General features: G+C 34.2%; 2 protein-coding genes across 6 annotated transcripts; both read right to left on the reverse strand.

The window, feature by feature from the left end:
* Positions 1-960: 960 nt before the first annotated feature.
* On the reverse strand, positions 961-6874 carry LOC147850348 (uncharacterized). Of its 4 annotated transcripts, XM_087336822.1 has the most exons (14): positions 6714-6833; positions 6348-6444; positions 6081-6164; positions 5861-5965; positions 4071-4154; positions 3857-3972; positions 3653-3754; positions 3360-3473; positions 3123-3179; positions 2807-2873; positions 2600-2653; positions 2097-2171; positions 1918-1953; positions 961-1434 (listed from the first exon to the last, which is right to left on the reverse strand). In XM_087336822.1, the coding sequence occupies exons 1-14, from the start codon at positions 6752-6754 to the stop codon at positions 1354-1356; spliced, it is 1113 nt and encodes a 370-aa protein (XP_087192948.1). In that variant the 5' UTR covers positions 6755-6833; the 3' UTR covers positions 961-1353. The 4 variants fall into 4 exon arrangements, with proteins under 4 accessions (XP_087192948.1, XP_087192949.1, XP_087192951.1 ...); XM_087336823.1 differs by lacking the exon at positions 6348-6444 and having other exon boundaries at positions 963-1434; positions 6760-6874; XM_087336824.1 differs by lacking the exon at positions 6348-6444 and having other exon boundaries at positions 964-1434.
* A 2891-nt stretch (positions 6875-9765) lies between these two features.
* LOC147850349 (aspartic proteinase 36-like) lies at positions 9766-16826 on the reverse strand. Of its 2 annotated transcripts, XM_087336511.1 has the most exons (11): positions 16636-16826; positions 15113-15415; positions 13502-13631; positions 13162-13403; positions 12695-12922; positions 12412-12574; positions 12147-12220; positions 11138-11231; positions 10872-10947; positions 10680-10751; positions 9766-10067 (listed from the first exon to the last, which is right to left on the reverse strand). In XM_087336511.1, exons 2-11 carry the CDS (start codon positions 15409-15411, stop codon positions 9913-9915), a joined length of 1533 nt encoding a protein of 510 aa, XP_087192637.1. In that variant the 5' UTR covers positions 15412-15415; positions 16636-16826; the 3' UTR covers positions 9766-9912. The 2 variants fall into 2 exon arrangements, with proteins under 2 accessions (XP_087192637.1, XP_087192636.1); XM_087336510.1 differs by lacking the exon at positions 16636-16826 and having other exon boundaries at positions 15113-16189.
* Between the last annotated feature and the right edge of the window lie 946 nt (positions 16827-17772).

The raw sequence follows: 17772 nt of genomic DNA on the forward strand, positions 1-17772 counted from the left end.
CATTCTCTAACATACAAAGAGTAGCAGAAGATTACCTATTTATAAAACATAAGCATGTGGAAATCATTTATATCAGCTAGCAAAACAGAATCGCCAAGACAACAAGCCAACAAGGGGACATCTTTCTAGATAGGTGCTACCCATGATAACTAGTACGTCTATAGCACAACCATGTTAATGGGGTCCACTTATGTGTAGCACGGGAGCATTCATTGCATATCAACATGTCAACAAGACATGCACACATGTATGAAAGTAAGGAAGGAAATGAAAAATAAAAAGACAACGAAAATGAAAAGGAATAAAAAATAAACAAGGTGCAACAAAACTTGGAAGATGAGGAGGAAGAGAAAGCAAATAATAGCTATTAAAAATAACAAGTATATATATATTTTTAAAAACAACAGAAGCAACTAGCTAAATGTTTGACAAACGACAAAGGATTAAATTGAAATGAACTTTCCAAGAAATCCCAATCGAAGGAACGATCTTATCAATCAAATGATATCGAAGAGGAAGTGATATAAAGGCACTGAACGATACATGATAGAATCATAAGGAAAAACACAAAAGTGACTGGAATTAAGAATGTATGTACAGATTCTTTCACTACAACCATATAATCTTTTTCATTCTGATTTTTGAACAATGAATGTATTCCAACCCGGATTAATTTTGGCAACTAGCAATGAGAAATATCATAATGTATACATAATCTTCTAGCAAGCAAACATTTTATAGCTTACTCAACTGAATGTTGAGAATGAATATATAATAATGGTGGTAGTATGTCAAATGTTTCTTGAGGATTTCATGCTTTTACAATGGAGGGATATAAAGGCATCAAGCATCATAAATGAATCGAAACTGGAGAGTAATCCTTCTTCGTTTTATCTTGAGAGACTTGTCTCTTCTATGAATTGAGAGAATTTCAAAAAAATGAGTACATACCTGAAAAAGGAATAGAAAGCACAAAGTATGCCATATGTTTAGAACGATGGAAGAACGCATGACGTCACATGTTTAGAATGATATGAGGTTCACAAGACCATATAAAACAAATAAGAAAAGAAGATGGAAAAGTAGAAGCATGATATGAACATGGTTATGATTGGGGACCATTGTATGTAGTATGTATGGTAACAAGCATGGTAAACAAGGTAGTATGATCATATGCATAGTAAGCATAATAATGTGTATTGTTCAACATGCATAGTATATTATGTATAGTAAACATGAAAGAATCTATGACAGACATACAATATTGAGTAAGCTCAAAAAAAAACTCATGCTTACATTACAACTATATATTTAACATTGACTTATAATTATACATACCAGAAAAAATGTTGTTTATTCCCTTGAATCATCTTTATCTGCTTCCTCGAGCCGTTCTTGGAACAAATCGAATTCATAACTGCATCTCTCACTAACCTGTATCAATCAATATGAATTACCTCAAAAGCTTTTGATATCATGGATTACAACATCTCATTGTGGATAACAATCGGCAACGGTTCGGTTCGGTTTGAGAGGGTCCAAACGGAACCGAACAATGAAACTGTTTTTCAAACCAAACCGTAAAAACGGCGGTTTCGTGGTTTGGTTTCGGTTTTCAACTTAGGTCAATTTTTAATTTTTAAAATTTTAAAATTTATAATATTTCATTTTTTAAAATTTTAAAGATGTTCCTAAAATGTGAGAATAAGGTCTTAAAATGAAAAGATTGTTTAAAAACAATTTTTTTTAAAATAAAAAAAAACCCATTAAACCATTTAACCACAGTTTTTGAAGGTTGAAACCGTAAGCCGCGGTTTGGTTCGGTTGTTAATTGTGGATATAAGATGTGATCTATCCAATGAGTGGTCTATATGATAAATATACAATTAGAGAGAGAAAGGAGAAAGAGAAATATACCCCTTCCCAAGGAGCTCTACCATCGATGGATTCTCCCTACAAGAACAATCATAACTGTCTTTTTTACATAATAGTCACATCTCTTCAACTAACCCAACAGATTTTAGTGTGTTCCCTGTTACTCGTGTTTTTTTCATATAAATTCATTTTGTTTTCTAAAACAAACACAATTCTTCTACCTGAGAACCTAAAGAAGGAAGAGATTTGTGAACGATCCATTGGGCATCAACAACCCCAACTTTCATATATTCAGGCTGTTTAAAAAACAAAGTTAGAAACAATGGCCACAAAAAGAGAAACAAACCCAATGTAAGAAAATTAACACATTAGTTGTTACATCACCATGCAAAATACGTTATAGAAATTATTATAATCTCGATGTAGTAGTTGTTACATTCAAATGTGAAGTACAATGTAGCAATCATAATAATCCCAATGGTTTAGAGATGAAGCTTGTGTCTTCCAACCTTAAGTTCGTGGGTTCATTTCAAAGCCCAAGACAATTGGGAGTAATGTTAGATTTATTGTAAAATAGCATTAATCTTTTGAAGTGTTTGAGTTTGAGTGTCAATACTGACAGTTTCAAGAACAAAAATTCTCCTATAATCTACAAAAACTTAAAAAAGGATGAGAATGAAAACATTGTTCTTATAAAAGAATGAATAGACAAAAGAACACATACCCTAACACATCTGCCAAGGACGAAATCAAGTCCCCAACCATGAATCAAATCATTCTGAAAAATTTCATGATTCAATTAAGAGTTGACGTTTTTAGCTTTTAGTAATAAAAAAAACGTGTAAGGATATATAATGTGAGAGTTAGCTATTTATAGAAACTTCCTACATATAGCTAACAAAAAGAAGATAATTATGCAGAGCAAGATTACTTGAATGAGATGCCAAACACATTTCCATGCAGTTTTCGAAAAGACAGGTGCCATGATCTCCACAAAACTGTAAAAAATACCAACAATTGTCAAAAGAAGCTCACAAAAATACATAAGGTCCTGCACACAAGATTGAAAATTTTACATTTAAACCCTAATATTCATGAGCCTGCTCAAAGTGGTAGAATAACACTTACAGAATTATGATGTAGCATAACTATGGTTATGTTACGAATCTCATAAATCTTATCGCCAACGGTAATGAATATATAAAACAAGCATAAAATGCATTAAAAGAAAGACTGTGAGAATATACCCAGTACATGGTGGTTTGTTCGGGTCCTTGCATCGTCCTGATGTCTCACTGCTTTTCCTGGCAATCAGAATTCAATAGTTTAGTTAGTTCCAGCACATTTCTTCATAATTATAATTTATGACTCAGAAATTCTTTCGTTTATTAGTCCTCAAAGTTGATAGAAACTGAAAACCAAAACAAAAAAATTGATATGAGATAGCAGCTGCATATCACAGCTCTTAACATATTTCCTTTTACCTATGTACTTCTGAGTTTGGACGACGCATTGTCATTCTCCAAGTTACTTTTCTATTCGGGTCCAAGGCCGGTTGAGAGATTTCAAGTTCATGTTTTTTCACCAATGCTATATACCTGAAAACAGGAGACCATGAAAAACGAGTCTAACAATCTCATGGTGATCTTACTAATGACATATACTATCAACACATGTAGTCTCAGCCGCTCACGGTCTTTTACTAAAAAACACTTAGGATTAGGCAGTAATATGTTGCCTTTTACTTATATATTTAGATGCACTTTTGAAAACTCACAAATCTGCATCAAAGTTATCAAGGCCAAGGTCTTCATCCCATACAAAAATATACTCATATGGTGCCACAACATCAGGATGCAAGAAGCGTTTTGCAAACCACCTGAAAATATTGCATTATAATATGAATCAACATACATAATATAATATTGTTTGAGTATTACTCAATTAAGAAGAAAGAGATTATAGAGAAGAATTTGCCGACCACTTTGATTGCTTCCGTGCACTAATGTGTATGGCCTTTTGAGCCCACTCATATTGCTCCCATTCACTTTCTCGGCCATCGTAGTGGAACAGAAGTATTGTCCAGTTTTTGGAGAACTACAACATGAAATAAATAACAGATAAAGAGCAACCAACACTAAAACTAGATCTAATAGAAATGAAATACTATGCCTTTGTATCAAGGTCTTGCTGACCTTTGATACTGCTGCATTAATGATTTCCCTTTGCTCAAATCCAACAGTGAAGGTCACAAGATATTGAGATTTGAATGGTAAATCCTGAAAAGAGCATGTTTTTATTTACTATAGCCCTGTCCCATCACATATTTTCTAGAAGCCACATTTTGAGCTTTGGATATGAGTTTCGTGTTATCAATTCAAATCATGCAAATGTAGTGAAATTCAATAGAAAGAATCATTCATGATCCTAAACTAAATAAATAGATGTTCAGATGATAAATGCGATTGAATATGAGGTTGGAATTGGTTGGCAAACACACAGTGAACAGCAGGCAAGAGAAATCCTATTTTCAGCATGAATATATACTGTTCACCATCATATCTCGACCTAAACAAATCCTGCGCCATGCAAGCATTTAAGCAAACCACGTTATTATATGATATATCAACCACAGATTTCTCTTGACCAAAGCAAGAGTACTCCTTTTTAAGACAACAAAATGCAACAACAACAACAAAAAAACATGCATACGCATACGCATATGTTAAGAACCCACAACAAATTAGAAGTTCTCTACCATGTAAATATCAATGATAAGAGGGAGATGCATGTTTTCCATCATACTCATGCTGACTAGCACAAGGAACCATACTAAGGTCACAAGCTTACAATGATGATCATTTGCTATAAGAAGAGGAGAGAGAAAATCTACAAATTGTCATACATTTTTCTGATTACATGTGGACTAACTTCACCACACTTTTCCATGACATAGTGCAGTCCAAACTAAGATAATTCCAAATGTCCATCATGATTTGAGTTAAACAATTTCTTTTGTCTCCTAACTATATCTCCGAGCGGAGAACCGCCTATCCCCATTTATCAATAGCCTAGAAACTAAGATAATTCCAAATGTCCATCATGATTTGAGTTAAACAATTTCTTTTGTCTCCTAACTATATCTCCGAGCGGAGAACTGCCTATCCCCATTTATCAATAGCCTAGAAACTAAGATAATTCCAAATGCCCATCATGATTTGAGTTAAACAATGTCTTTTATGTCGCCTAACAATATCACCAAGCGAAGAAGAACCGTATATCCCCATTTATCAATAGCCTAGAAACTAAGATAATTCCAAATGTCCATCATGATTTGAGTAATGTCTTTTATGTCGCCTAACAATATCACCAAGCGAAGAAGAACCATATATCCCCATTTATCAATCGCCTAGAAACATTCTCCATAGCGCATGATAACATTTGCAATTCTCTCACAAATCATAATCAAAGAATATAAGCACCAAACCCACATATCAGAATGTAATGTTTCAATAGCCCTTCATTGTGTCTCGTTCAAGAACTCAATGGTCAAAAGCAAAGGAAGTTGGAACAAGTTGCTACTAGAGAACGCATGTTGATACCAACATAGTTTCTCATGACAGTGCAATCAGCATTTGGGCCTTATGCATGAATCTGAGTTTTTTTTTTATCAAAAATGGATCAAATTCATGCAGCTGATAAGTGCTCCAAAGGGTAGAAAATTCAGAATTCCTGGTGAGAACAAATTATTTGAAAGTTCTCTATTGATCATTATAAAATAGACTATCATTACACCCACAAAAGCTTATTCTCGTATGCCCTCCTCTTGTGATTCGTTATTCACCATTCCTTTAACTGCTATCTATTAATAAAGATCTACAGCGTGACATGAAAAAATCCTTGAAAGGGCTATCAATATTCACTTCCTAAGGTTAACTTGACAATAACAATAATAATAGATATGGATTATTCAAAAGTCCAAAACCTCTTCTGGCTTTCCCCACAACCTTCGCATGTATAAATCTGTCTCAGGGACAATTATCTTTGGGGGTAGAAGCTCTGCTCCACGTGTATAGTTTTGATAAACAACCTGCAATGGATTGGATTATGGGAGAAACGTTATCCTATTATTAGTGCAATGGAAATGTGTGTGTGCCTCCATAACCTTATTGATTATGATGAAGAAATTCCAAATAAGCACAAACCACAGGAGGAGGGCATATTGAGTGGTGTTTTTTGGAGGCTTCCATTTGAATTGCATTCTTTCTAAACAAATTAAACAGGCCATGCTGCAAATGCCCAAAACAAAAAAACAGAAGGCACAAATCAATTTCTTGCTGAAATAAAAAGGCAGGTGTCATATATTCATTGATATCAGCCACTGCATTAATAGTAGAAGTGGGTGCCATTATTGTTCATTTGTGTTGTTTTGCAAAAAGGTTTTGATTTGTGAAGGGTTTCCAAAGTTTTACTCTTGTGTATGCAATTCCAATATACACGCCAAATGATATTCCAAGGACTGTGGTAACAAGAAGCTTTATCATTTCATTGGTCTTCTTACAACAAGCTCTGCAGATCATTCAAGAAATACATACTTTTAACTTTTACAATCTTCAGCATCTCAGAAAGTTTGTGAATAGAAGAAAATACTTATGTATGTGTAAGCATGTACATTGTATATATATATATATATATATATATATATATATATCTGTGTATGAGTCTATGCATGCGTGTAATGTAAGTATGTATGGGTAACACATCTTTTTATTAGGATTGCATTGCATTCACGAGGAGCTAATTCTAAGCATGAGAACAGAAGCAGATGAAGGCTTAACCTTGAACCAAATTTGTCACATTTCATGCCCCTGCAGAGCATTTTACCTCCATCAAACTCCTTTTCCTTGTGATTCTAGAGAGAGGAAGAATAGAAAATCAGGAGCACATAAAAGGTCAGAGGGGGTAGGATCGAGGGTCCCACGTGAATGAATGAATGAATTAGTGAATGAAGGTAAAAGCGAAGTTTGTGTTACTCAGACATAACGGAATTGTCGGCCTCAGGCAGAAGCAGAACAAAACAAAAACAGAAAAAAACAAACAAACATGGAAACAGAACAGAACAGGACATAGTAAGGGAAAATTACAAAAGTAGGCCTCTTCATATACATACAAACACAAAATGTATGTATAATTATATATATATCTATTTTTTATCATGCCCCTCTTTGTGTAAAATGTGAATGCATTCAAATTCAATGTGGCCTCTCATCAAATTTGGGCTCCTTGTAGATGATAAGCATTCTATTTTACTCTTCGAAGTGTGTCATATTTTGACTCAATTTTTCTGTAAATATATTATCTGTACAGTGAAGGAGATTATATGTTTAATTAGTGTCCCGGATATATCTTTGATTGATGGTTCTTTGTCATGACCGTGTGTATAACGTTAGGGAGTCATCGATAGAGGCACCAATTTCTTGGGCAACCATATGGCTTCTTACATTCTCCACAACTATGGCATTGACATTGTGCATTAGGGCCTCGTTGTATATATATTACTACCTATACTTTGTAAAGTTCAAACATCCCAATCAACAATCCGATATACTTGTTACATTCAATCAAAACAGATTTCATAAATATCCTCGACTCAGATATTTGATGGAAATTGATTAAACTTGATCAAAGGAACTTGTGAATCACATCATACCTTATTGCTGGCATTGCCTAAACATAATTAGGTTAGATTGATCCATTTCATTGTTAAAATCATAGAGAACTTAACTCATCAATTAGAAGCTTATGAAAGTTGTAAGCTCGATCAAGTCTTAGGATTGTACTAGTCCATCATCAATTTATGTGAACTAGCTCTTCATCATAACAGATTAAATAAAGCTTTTCGATGCAATTAACTACTTTTAGCATACTAGTAATGATCACAAATGATTGGACATATCATGCCACCTTAATGTTTAAATAAGGTCACATCTCATTACCACATATTAATTAGCTTTGTCAATTCATAAATTTCATTGCTCACTTAGAAATTCAATTAGATAGGAGAAGATTATGTTTTTGAGAGGAAAGCGAGCTTAATGTCGCATAAATGAACCTTCACAACAAGATATCGTACAATGTGATGAAGTGCCACTTTCTGATGAACTATGATTTTATTCATAAAGACATGAATGAAAAGTGGGGGAAATACTTAGTTATACATAAGCTTGTGATGAAGTTCTATATCAAATCCATTACCTTGGGAATATGAAATAATTGTATATATTTTCTTTTTATAAGAAGACTCAAGCACGTATGTAAACAAACAAAAAGCAAAAAATGAAACATAGGCTCCTATATCTACAATAAATTCTCTTCTCCAAACACTAGATCTTCACGATTTGAGATTTAGTCAATTAAAAATGATATTTGCGTTCGCCAATTGGGGAAGTACTATTGACTTATTGAAGAACTTATTTTGGCATGTATGGGCTCAAAGCCCCACTTTTTCAATCACATTTTCCTTGCTTGTAATGTTGTCTGACATGATGGTGTGGGCAAGAAATTGTGATGCAATCTTTGGATATAAATTTGGTTTGCCTACACTTGGAGCTAGATTGATTTGCATGCAATTGGGTTAGGGTTCAACATAAATTTCATTGGTTACAATTTCTATCCGATTGCCACAGCATGTTGATTAGTTGTTTGATCCACATGTTTTGTGACATAACGAAGAAAACTTGATATACTTTATTTATCTCATGAACAATGAAGCTTGATTGGTTTTTTTACCACATAAAGAACAAGAATTCAATGCATTTTTACCACATATGGCAACACATGAACCTATATCCACATGAAGATTTAAACCAAATCCTCTACATTGTCTCTATCTTGCATATATGTATCTACTATGAAAGATGCTGTTATGAATTCATGGCCAGTGTTGAAGACTGCTGGGTATAAATTTAACAATTTTTTGCTCCAAATGATAAAGTACACTTCCATCCACATTGTGTCGAAAATTCCTGACTATACATTTTAACCCTTAGTTCTAGCCATGGGTTTGTTCCCCTATTTCTTGCTTGGGATTATGTTATCATATTCATTGTCTTAAAGATAGTCGCTTATGTATACATTTTGTGGATGATGTTATGATTGCATGCTTATTATGTTGAAGTTTACTAAGCATACATATTGTGCTTAAGCCTAAGGGGTGTTTCCTGTGTTTTCTTGTTTGGGATGTATTAGCCAATAGTAGATTCACAATCTCAGCAAACTGCTGCTGTCTCTGCCCCCATCCCCTTCACATTGCCCATAGATCATGAAATGATGATGAAAATCGAAGCAAATCCAGGACTCCCCAAGGAAATTCTTATTATGTTGAAGTTTACTGAGCATACATATTATGAAATGTTGAAGCAAATGAAACAAATTCCACACTCCCCAATGAGACTTTAAGATTCAAAGCTCCTGAAATGATGAAACAAATCGAGAGCTTTTAATGCGTACCTAGTGCAGAATAATCCACAAGCTGAAAGTCTATCATGTCAAAAAAAAACAAGGAAACAACACTGAAGTTGCTTTCATTGTCGAGGGCAATGCAGATCCTGAGACCACAGATTTTCATGAATCCGACAAATGGAAGAAACAAAGTTTGCGGCTTCAATCACAGTCAAAAGCTATGAATGATTCACATACAAGTTGTGAATCTGGGAAGCCTGATAAATTTTTTGGACAAAGCTACGATGATCCATATGGTCGCCGTCATGATGTTTCAAATCAGGTAGTACCCTGCTCTTGTGAAAGGATGATGGTTGCCTAAAGATTCAAACATCAAAATATAATATAGAGTAATGTGTTGTTTGTTATATTACTGACAATAATGTCATCTTTTGAAGCAATGCCCCAATGATATTGAAATGTTATCATATACATCAATGCCCCAATGCTACAAATTCACAAAGCAGTGAAAAGAGATTGGATGAAAGGAAACAAATTAGAGCAAGTTACATTTATAGGGATCTCAGATTTCCCCTCTTAAAGTATGTGTTTTCTGAACAAAGAGCTTACACTAGTTAGTAGAAAAAGCAAGGAAAAAGAGAGCGAGATCCTTGTTGAAGATGATGTGAAACTCTTATGTTTGTCGGAATGTACAAATGGGCTGTTTCCGGAAACTGCAATTTGATTTGAACCTTCAAATAAAAGAAACTAGTCAGAATGTACTTGAAAGAATGACAAGGAAAGATGCGACATCTCTTGATTGGCCACGAGTTTTTAGCACACTAACCCAGGCAGGATTAGTTACTCTAGAGGAAATTTTGTGTCATCAGGCATCATTATACGATGAAAGCATTCATGGATTGACCCACTCTCATTCTACCTCTCGCAGATGTACACTGTATCATCCACATATTGCTTGTACCAATGGTCCCTATAAAATCTACTTTTGATCACATCCCAATTACATGGCGTAGAGCTACTGGTTTAGGTACAATTTAATTTTTCCTTTATTTTATCATATATTCTATATGATTCTCACCTACATGTTAACTTTCAGTATCATAGGTCACCTGGCCTTTTTGAGACATCAATATATAGTATTATGGGTGCAATAAAAGTATATACAAGTGTGGGCACTATAAATACACAGCATTACGGGTCTATAGCACCTGCACAATCTATTTTAAGAAAACTACAAATTATGCTTATGTATGTATGTATTAGACATTTAAAACATGCTTGTAGCAATCAAAATGTAAATTTTGTTAGAATTTTAAAGAACATTCACATTATTGGAAACTTACAATCATAATCAACCCAGCCTATTCTTTGATTTTCAAGGTCATAAACAACAATTTTATCCTTCAATACTATATCTGCACAGCAACAAAATTGGCATCGTGATTGAGAGAGAGAGAGAGAGAGAGAGAGAGAGATTAACGTCTTTTAAAATGCCAGAATGACCTATAAGATCAAAAAGTAGATTACTCATTTACCTCCAAGTATTGTTAAAATTGAATTGCTATTCTCCGCTGTACTATGCCACCCGATGCACCACGTGTGAACATTCACCTGAAATGTTTTTCATGACAAAGAAAAAACGATAGTTGAGATAAAGACTAAATGGTGTGCAAAAAAGGGTTCACATTTCGAGATTGGGTAAAAGTTTTTCGAATAAATCTTTTTAACCCTGAAATGTTTATTTTGTCATTATCTGTTTTTCATTGATTGTTTACACATCGCACATGCGACGTAGACTTACCCTTTCTGCTTTCCGGATGAGATAATGGCTGCCCTTAAGTTTCATATCTGCCCCCTCAAAATGGAGAGTTATTATAGGAAAGTCATCATCAACACTGTCCAAAAAGAGGGGGAAGAAGATTTCTTTTAATAGTGCATACATTTTTTTCTTTAAAATTTAGATTTATCATCGCTCTGTAGATGCTCTTCTTTCATTTTTTAGGGGCCTTCAAAAGCATTTCTCAAGACTTTGTATGTGTTTTCTGGACCCAAAAATGTTCAAAATATCACTTGATGAAAGGGGTCAAGAGGAAATAGGTAATGTAGAAAAATAACCTATGAAAAATAAAGAATCAAAAACAAAAGAAACTAGCCCAAGGTCTAGTAAGGACAAAGAAAATGGATGTTGTGTCAGACAGCAGAGAACAGCATGGCCATCAATCGAAGAATTCAGAATATCTAAAGGATCAATCAAAAGCTGATATTAATAATCTATCATATGTACACTATGATTCTCATATCTGAACTACAATAAAATTTTCGTTCTTTCTTTTTCTTGTAGTGAGTGATGCTGATACTCATCCTCAATCTACTGATCTCCTTGATCTTTGCTTTTAATTGGCATTAGGCTGATGGCATGTGATTGGGTGAGTCCCATCATTTCCTTAGAAGGGCACTAACATATTGGTTGGGTTTGTGTAAGAGTGCAATAATTATTACTGCAATTCTTTGTTCCATTTGGCTATTGTAGTCACTGATAAGATTTATAGAGCTCAAGAGGAATGGACTAGATTTCTACTATCAGATGTTGAATTGCAGGATATTTTCCAACCTTTTCCAGAAGTAACTGTGTATCATAAAACTTCATATGACCTCCATAATGATGATGATAGTGAGGCTGGTGAATGTATGCGAGTATTGACCAAGACAATATTACTGTCTTGAATTGTTTTATAGACGAAGTTATGTGTGTATGTACGCACTCACATGCATATCCATTTCATTATGACGCATAAATTTGCTTTTTTCACCTGCCAGAATAAATAAAGCATGTTTCTCCTGGCTGAGAGACCTGATAAGCCTCAGAAGGCGCCCCTTTGATTATCTATCAAACAAAATTATTGGTTTAGTGTCAAAAAACACAATGATAAAAGAATGTGTACTTGTTTAACTAAAGTTTTGATCACAACACATCCAGCAATTACATAAACCATGATTAGTTCAGTGAACATTCAAAAAACACAGCTATAAGAGAATATGTACTTTTTATATAAAATTTTAGATCACAACACATACAGCGGATACAACTGAGGTGTACACTGGCTCCATAAGGTATGCAAGTGATGTCCCACTATCGAAGATCGTTCCGTGTACATTTGTAGTAGCATATGCTGAAGACTTTAACATAAATTCCACACCATTTACAGATATTCCTTTTAAATTGACATTGTAATGTGTCCTGTAATATTACGATGACTCAAAAAAGATCATTTAATTAATATCATGAACTTTGTAGTAAGTAAAAGCCTTTAAAAGTGAAGTATAGTTGGCTTTGATGAGATGCAATATTTCAACTCACCGTGAAGAAATTATAGGAGTAAACACCAACTGAGGATCCATAACATTGCCCAATACAAGAACACCACCTCCTTTTTCAGATCCTTGTAGACAATGTGCAAATACTCCAGGGGTCAGTCCTTGCATATAGAGTTGAGAAATAATTGATAGCTTACTCTGCCCAAAACCCATTATTCCATCCACTACACTCTGCCCCGTTAATAAGTTCCCAGATTGATTGAATCCACAACTGGAAGAAGCAGCATCGATTCCAGCACAAACCAACAAAATAACAAAATAATAATTAGAAATCATTTTTGTTACAAAAATTTAAGATCTGCACATGCACCATTTTAGATAATCCAGCACGTATAAAGTTTTAGATTTTCATTTATATGTGAAGGATTTTCTACATGGGGTTCTAAAAATCACTAGTATCAAATATTTGAATTTTGCAATAAAGCTACTTAAAGAAGATAATGTCTTTACCCAAACACTATTTTTGCATCTGTATTGACCTGTGACTTGTTTGATTGAAGTGCTCTATACATGAAAGTGTCTTCAATTAAATAGCCAGTCGTACTACTTTTATCCCCATACTGAAAACTATAGCCACAATAGTTCTCATAACAACGAGTATTCACAATTTTTGATCCACTATCACAAATCGGATCATCGCATGATATTGGAGAGCTTGTTTGAGAGTGGGGATCATAAGATACTATGATCATCTGTAAACAAAAGAGGACAACTCAGCTATATAACAATAAAACCTCATTAAAAGGGACACTAGTATCATTAAATTGATTCATTACTGAGATTCTCTTACCCCAAGATTATTTGATATCGCGCATGCAGTACAGGGATTGCAGTTTAGCCATAATAAATCACTACCGGTGTCCACTTGGACATGATATTCCTTTGCTGGAGTTCCCATACTTATTCGTGTATAGTAAATCCTGCTTAACACAAACAAATTCAAGCATGTTTGATAATTTCTTTCTAAGAATCTTTGTACGGTAGAATTCATGGAACATAAAAGTAAAATCCATTGCTATGTCAACTTAATAGAATCTTGATTCTATGTCCTAAGATGGTGAATTAATAAAACATTATGGGTAAATTCATTGGTAATATTAATGGAGTACTTTTGTTTATACATGCTAAGAATGTTAATGATGATGAATTTATGGAGCATACAAGTAACTTCGTTGGCATATCAAAATTAATGGAAATTTTCTGTCCTACACCCTATGTTTATTTATGAAGGAGACTACATTACGAAAGTTGTGATTAAGGGAATTCATTAAATTGCCACACACCCTGTTAATGAATTCCTTCAAATAGCATACAACATACATCATCGAGACATATGCATGTATGTGATGAAGCATATCCATCAATTCAAGTAGTTATCAGTAAATCCTGATTTAACAAACAATTTTCTTACACATGCATATGTGATGAAGCATTCAGGATATCAATGATAAACTAATAATTAGCTGAATTGATGGGTTGTAATTAACCTTCTGCAATGGAGATGGGGAGAAGTTTCCTTAGATCATTAAATTAAGTCATGTTAATGGCCACTGATGCACCTTTCAAGGGATCTATTTGTACAGGAGACCATCCAGGTATAGTTTCACTCAGAACACTTTTATCAAAAACTATGTACATTGATTTATGATTAAATGAAGTAGTACCATGGGACTTTTAAATTTGAACCCCAACCAGGAGCTGCAGCGCAAGAGTAATTAAGTAAATGACTATTCTCTCAGTGACATTCTAAAGCTTTACCCAACATAAAAGAAACAACCATGGGGACTAAAATAGGATGTCCATCACTGAGAAAGATAGCTAGTTAAATTAATGCATTTATACATATGCGATGAAATACGCATATTTATGTCATTCAGGGTGTCAAAAGAGTAACTATCAAACACAATGCTTTTACAGCTGAAGGATAACCAGCAGAATTTATGGATTTAATCATTCATGTGATACATGAATATGTTGTGAAACGTGCATATTGATGTCATTGGTCATGTCAAAAGCTAAACTAACAACTAGTTGAACTGATGGATTTAATCATACATGTGATAAATGCATGCATTTCTGATGATACATGCATGGGCATGTGATGATGCTTACATGTTTTATGATACATCGATACATTTGTGATGATACATGCATGCATACATGATGATGCAGGCAGTTTTATTATACATCTATACATTTGTGATGATACGTGCATGCATACATGACATGCAAATGTATCGCATTCAGGATTCAATCTTCATACTTGCATAAGTGATGATTATACATGCACACACACACACACACACACACACATATAATGGATGGATAGTATATGCATATGTGATGGATGCATAATATATTTATATATGTATTTCATTCAGGATGTCAAAAATAAACTAACCCTGCTAAATAAGGGTTGTAGTTTCCTCCAAGAGAGAACTGAACCGCATTCGTGAGGACTCGTCCATGTCTTGCCCTGTCATGTGCCTTAAAGAGCTCTATATGCTCCTCACTTATCCCCTTATCAAGGCTCTTCTTAGAAGAAGCTATGAGGTCTGCATATGCATGCTGGAGTTTGATGATTCCAACATGTCCTTTGGCATGACACACAAGATTGATGTACCCAAATATGATGTAGAATGTGATGACAAGAAGAGGAAAACGCTTTGTCCCAGAATGTAAAGTGGGCATAGATTTCATCACTCTGAATGATTATATGTGATGAGATTTAGTGCTTCCCACTTCAAATTTGAGGTAAAAGTAATTTATAAGCAAGAACCAACTAAAGGCCACAAATTGAACTTCATGTAATCAGGTTTATTAGTAATACCCAAATTGTGTATTAAAAAGGCCAAATTTTGAAGAAATATTGATTTAAAAGCGAGACCCAGTTTGTGTCTCAAATTGAAGTAATATTGGTTCATAGCAAGACACAATTTGTGTAAATACGGTGTCAATTTGAAGAAAAGATTATCTGTAGCAAGACTCGATACTGTATAAAGGCCCCAGAACTGTGTAAAAAGCCATAAATCGTGTATAGAATGGCCTCAAATTCACGTAAATACCAATGTATAAGCAAGACCCAAGGTGTGTATAAAAAGGCGTTAATGTTGAAGTAAAATACCCAACTGTAAACAAGACACAAGTTGTGTAAAAAGCCTCAAATATAGTGTAAAAAATATCTCGAAATTGAAGCAAATACTGATTTATAAGCAAGATGCAAAAAGGAAATCAATTCAAAAAAGTAAATTTGAATTATTTTTCCCCCACTTGAATGTTGGTGGTAACAGAGATATTTATACACAAGCTATAAATTTAAGAAAGTCTTGAAATACTTATAAGATTCATTTCAGATATAAGGAAACAGAGAAAACATATTACTAAAGAAATAGGTTCAGATGTTTTAGCCTAAAAAATCGATGGAAGAAAAATCAAAATCAATTAATTCGAATTGTTTTGACCAGGCACTGAGACAGACAAAACAGATCTAAAACAACAGAGAATTAATGAGCTCAAATGATAAATAAATCAATGGGTTTTAGAATTTAGCTATAAAATTTTGACTAAGGTTCATATAAAGAAACAGGCCTATATATATAGGATTTGAATGTAGAAAAAAAAAGATTATTTATTTGGTTTTTGATTCAGTAAACAATTTGGGCGGAAAGAAAAAGGAAGAAGATAAATTGAAGTCAATAAAGAAGAAGAGGAAGAAGGTAGCAAAAATATAGAATGGATTTAAAAAACAGATGAGTAAAATAATTACTTTATAGTCAGAAGAAGAAAATGATGAGCTTAATCAAGAAAAAAAAGAATGAATTTCTCAACGAAAGAAGGAGAAAAAGGGTGAAGAAATGAAGAATTAAGGAGCAGAGAAGGATGATGAAGAATAAGAAAGAAGAGACGACAAGAAGAAGGGACTACCTGATGATCGATGGTGGATTCGATTCCGAATTGGATCACATGGGTCGCAAGAATGAACAGAAATCGATGAAGAGTTTGATGAAAAATTCTGTTAATGAAGAAGAAAGAACTACCTGATGATCGATGATGAAGAATTAACAGAGAGAGAGAGAGAGAGAGAGAGAGAGAGAGAGAGAGAGAGAAGGAGAGAGAACCAAACACACGCAGAGCAGAGCAGAACAGAGCAAAAGCAGAATCAGAATTGCTTCAAACCAAAGCCCCAAAAGAAAAGAAGAAGAAATGTTGGAGCTAAATTTGGAGGGAGAGAATAATGGGAAATAAATAAAGAGAAATTAGAAGCAAGTTTAGTATACATATCAAAATGGTTTCTTAATCCAAAGCCTTTTGATTAGAAGTGCTAAATTACACCACAATTAGTAGGTGATTAGCAGATGCTTCATCTCTAGACCACTGGAAGAGTCTTATCTGGGTGCATCTCTAGTCCACTAGAAGAGTCTTATTTGGGTACATCTCTAGTCCATTGGAAGAGTCTTATTTGAGTAATTTCTAGGAAGCCTCCCATAAAACTTGTCAATGTATGTGCCGCGCATGTGTATTATAGATACATAGTATGTATATAGATATTTGTGTGTCTCGATGAATCAAGATTTCAATAAGCCGTTACAACATTTACAAGGGGCTTTTTCTGGTGCGTTTCTTCATTCTCCTAGGAAACATGATGTATGTCTCGAATGCGGGAAATTAAACATGTGTACAAATTACAATCATTGGATTATTAATGTTCGATTCGCAACAGTTTGAAGAGTAGTAGGGGGGTATTCGTGTAATTTCCAGAAAACCTTAGCTTTTTTATCAAATGTGGGGGGGGGGGGTATATTCCGATAAAAAAATATCAGCTCAAGTTCGAAAGTAGCGGAAATGGCGACAAAAAGGATGGTAATTACCAGATAATTGTCGTTTGATGTGTGTGTGTACATAAAAATACACACACTTCCCGTGCATCCACGCACACACATAAACGTGCTCCACACACCATTATGTATGGGTTTTGGTGGGTTATCGATGGCTTTTAATTACCCACATGTGGTCTCACCTGATTGTATGTATATATTAATCTTAGCTCGAGTATACAAAGGT

Source organism: Azolla caroliniana, unplaced genomic scaffold, assembly GCF_043228905.1.
Source record: "Azolla caroliniana isolate FFs.n. ecotype wild unplaced genomic scaffold, voAzoCaro1.0.p SCAF_21, whole genome shotgun sequence".
In the NCBI taxonomy this organism is placed as follows: domain Eukaryota; kingdom Viridiplantae; phylum Streptophyta; class Polypodiopsida; order Salviniales; family Salviniaceae; genus Azolla; species Azolla caroliniana.

Coding starts and splice junctions, on each gene's coding strand:
- LOC147850349 (XM_087336511.1), bottom strand. CDS start 15,411: ATGAAATCTATGCCCACTTTACATTCTGGGACAAAGCGTTTTCCTCTT. Junction 12,221..12,411: donor ACACCTCAGTTGTATCCGCT/GTATGTGTTGTG, acceptor TTTGTTTGATAG/ATAATCAAAGGGGCGCCTTC. Junction 10,068..10,679: donor AGGCTGGGTTGATTATGATT/GTAAGTTTCCAA, acceptor TTTTATTTGAAG/GTTCAAATCAAATTGCAGTT.
- LOC147850348 (XM_087336822.1), bottom strand. CDS start 6,754: ATGCTCTGCAGGGGCATGAAATGTGACAAATTTGGTTCAAG. Junction 6,445..6,713: donor TGTGACAAATTTGGTTCAAG/GTTAAGCCTTCA, acceptor AATGATCTGCAG/AGCTTGTTGTAAGAAGACCA. Junction 2,874..3,122: donor AACAAACCACCATGTACTGG/GTATATTCTCAC, acceptor TATTTTTTACAG/TTTTGTGGAGATCATGGCAC.